The following is a 3,258-nucleotide window of genomic DNA, read 5'->3' on the forward strand; positions in this document are numbered from 1 at the left end:
GCTGAGCTCATTTTTGCTCCCTGGACACAGCAGCATTTGCTCTTCCCCCTGCTGCTTTTCTCTTTGCAGTAGTAGGATCTAACTGCACGTGGCTTTAGTGGGGCAGAGGCTGAGCCAGGCTCTCTGCTGTGGTGGGAGCCCTGTGCAAGAGAGTGTATGCAGAGTGAGTCCTGCTACCCACGTACTGCTTTCTGTCCCGTTTTCAAATGGGGCATTGCAGTATGTGGAGTTCAAGGCTTGGGTCTTGTACAAAAAAGCGGCAGAAAGACAAGTGGGGAGGAAAATAGCTGCTCTTTTCAACAGACCCACAGCCTTGCATTTGCAGTGGGGATTTTCTTTTTTTAAGCATCCTAATCTGCTCGGTTTGGAAGACAGAAGTGATCTTGGCTCTCTCACTGCTCATCTCCTGTCTGCAACTGTGATGTCTTGGGTGCAGAGGCTCTGGTAGCCAAGAAATTAAATATAAAGATAGATCGAGAACAAAATTTTTCATTTTGTGCCCAGCCATATTTGCATGTTAAAAAATTATTTATTCAGGGAGCACTGTGATGCTGAGATGTTAACTGCTTGTACAGGAATCTACCTGGGAGAGTGATGTGAGAAACTTTCGAGACCCAGTTCCGGCGTTTTCTGTGAAGAGCCACCTCAATAATGGTGTTGAAAGAGAGTATGCAGAAACACTGCCAGGTACTGCAGGGGCAGTACCCCAGAAAGGAAGTGGCAAGGGGAACTTACTGGCTTCCTTTACAGCAGCGTGTCTGTGCCCTGCATAGGGGCATGGTGCAAAGGCATCTAGGCCTGCCTCTGCAGAGATACAGATCGCTATGGTCCAGCTGTGAGTTCCTGCTCCTTCCAGCCTCTGCTCAAGCTGAGTGACTGCGGTTGGTAGAGGACATGCCCAGCTGAACTCAGCAGCTGTCCCCGCTGCTTTCTGCCTGCTCCAGATGTGCAGGTTCCAGGAGACTCATCCCTTGGCAGCTGTTGGACCCAAGGCGTAACTACGGGCACAGCATGATTTTATTTGTCGTGTTTATGCCATCTTTCCCAGCATTGTGTTTTTCAGCATGGTGCAGGTTGGAGCTGAATGTGGGAGGCTTGTGCACCAGCAGTTAAACGTTAGCTCATGTTGCAAATACACAATTGCCATACAGGGGAAGCAGGAAATACTGATTTATTGTTTGAAACAGCACTCAAAAACTGTATATTCAGAAAAGAGAAAAAAGCTCAAACAAACAGGAAAGATTGCTGTGATACGTGATCATGTGTAAACACAGGTGAGACTATGTCTTGGCACAGATGATGTGTGCTTAAACCAAATCCTAAGCAAAGTACCAGTGGCCCCAGTGCACTGCAAGACTGGGAAATGCACTGCTTGCCCCAGGATGCAAATGCCAGAGCTCACAGGGGTTTCCAAAAGTCTTTTAAAAAACGTGTTTAAATGAAAAGCCTGTCCAGGCTGCACTTCATCTTGCTGGAGGAGTGTTCAAGGGGAGAACGCAATAGCAATGAGAGAGGTCCTCTGCTTGGGACATAGCCAGGGCTGGGGCCAGGTTCCTGAGCCGGACACCCTCCAGCCCTTCCTCAGAAGGTGTGGCGGGCAGACTATGCCACAGTGTGCTGCCTGGGCAGCGTGCTCTGTAACCCACCAGGTCCTGAGCACACTGCTCCACTTTGAATAAACGCACAGGTAATTTAAAAACAGTTACTGGCTCTGAGCAACGAGGAAGCTGCTTCTCTGCAATCCTAACTGCTGCCTGCAGCGAAGATGGTATTTCTGTACTTCTAAATCACCTGTGGATGCAAACGGTGTCTCTACCGATCTTTGTGTTGCCAATAACTTACATGCAGGGAAGGGATAACTTGAGCTAAGTGCTCTCGTGGTCTTCTGCATGTGTGTCACTCACTGGCGGGTGTAACAGACCAGTACTTTGGTAGGAGCCAGGTGGCCAGAATTGTCAGTGTAAGCAGTAATGGCCTTAAAGCAATAATGGTGATGCAGTACTCATCACAGGCAGGTCTGTCCCATTCCGGATGCCACCTGGAATCATCTAAGAACAAAGCAAGTTACTTGTTTTCAAGCATAACTCCAGCAAGGGCAACAAATGGAAGCAGAATTCTGGTGGTACTTACTCATGACTCTGTCACGCTCTGCGTTTTCTGGAGAGAGAAAAGAAGTGAATGTTAGCAAACAATAAACGGTTGTTAGAAACAATCTGAGACTAAGCAAAAGGGAATGAAGTGTGAGGCCTTGAAATGGGCTCACAAATACAGCTATGGGAGCTGTGTTTCTCTGCAGGAAGACCAGCTGACTTTGGGAGAGCCCTGCAGTGACTCCTGGGGCTTTGCTGAGGAGCGCTTGATCACACCTTGACTTCTCTCTCCCCAGTGGCTGGGTTAGAGAGGACACACTCCCCCAGGTATGCTTCGCAAGATCACTTTGTCTTTCGCCCAGTGCCTTGCATTGAAGGTCCTCAGCCTGTGCCTAACATTAAACAGTCCTGTGCATCAGGGACTCCCTCTCATTCTTGCGGTGCAAGAGTTTTGACACCATCTTCCCTCTCTGTTAGTTCACCTGAGGTCAAGTACTGGGGAAAAGTGTGACTGTTCTCCTCAGTTTGCCCCAGGCAGATGTGCACAGCACAGTGCCTTGTCCTTCTTATGGGAGCTGCAGGTCTCCTCCCCTCCTGACTCCATCCAGCCATTGCAAAGCCAAGGGCAGGAGAATCAGGTGGGGTGCCAGGTGCTCCAGCTGCACACGCATCCTTGTGAAGGGCTCTCACATGTCAGCCTGGCTCTCTCCCGGTGCTTAGGGGAAAGCAGATGGCCTGACCGATGTTCACTGGAGTGAGCAGCTTTGGCAGTGCCATGGCAGCAATCCCCTCCCGCAGTGGCACAACAGGGACAAGGCTTACTTGGACTTACACAGGCTCAAGCTGCAGCTCATACACCAGGTAATAACCTGAAGCCCCAGGGAGCTGACATGTATCCCCTTCTGTGCTTCCCATTGCTGCAAGCAGCAGCTTCTGGTGGGGGTAATAACACCTTAAACTGCAACCACTCTCTCTCCTGTATCATAACCTCCAGCATCTGAAGAGCAGACCCCTTACTCCCTGGAGCAGAAAACAGGCTCCTTCCGCTCTCCTCCCCTCTCTTTGTGCATCACTGGTCACTTGGCTTCTGACAGCACTTTTTCAGACTATATTTAGGAACAGGAGAGCACTGTGCCTGCCTCCTGCCAATATCTTTCGTGTGCTCTTT

At 49.8% G+C, this 3,258-nt stretch overlaps 1 protein-coding gene across 1 annotated transcript in view; it reads right to left on the reverse strand.

The window, feature by feature from the left end:
• Window positions 1–1,896: 1,896 nt before the first annotated feature.
• The window catches only part of GLIPR1 (GLI pathogenesis-related 1), a 9,451-nt gene continuing 8,089 nt past the window's right edge, over window positions 1,897–3,258 (reverse strand). The window contains exons 5-6 of the mRNA XM_010139074.1: window positions 2,131–2,157; window positions 1,897–2,048 (exon numbers count right to left, since the gene is read on the reverse strand). Of these exons, the coding sequence (XP_010137376.1) occupies window positions 1,897–2,048; window positions 2,131–2,157 (179 nt within the window). The remainder of the gene's footprint in view (window positions 2,049–2,130; window positions 2,158–3,258) is intronic.

Source organism: Buceros rhinoceros, unplaced genomic scaffold, assembly GCF_000710305.1.
Source record: "Buceros rhinoceros silvestris isolate BGI_N320 unplaced genomic scaffold, ASM71030v1 scaffold28186, whole genome shotgun sequence".
NCBI lineage: Eukaryota > Metazoa > Chordata > Aves > Bucerotiformes > Bucerotidae > Buceros > Buceros rhinoceros.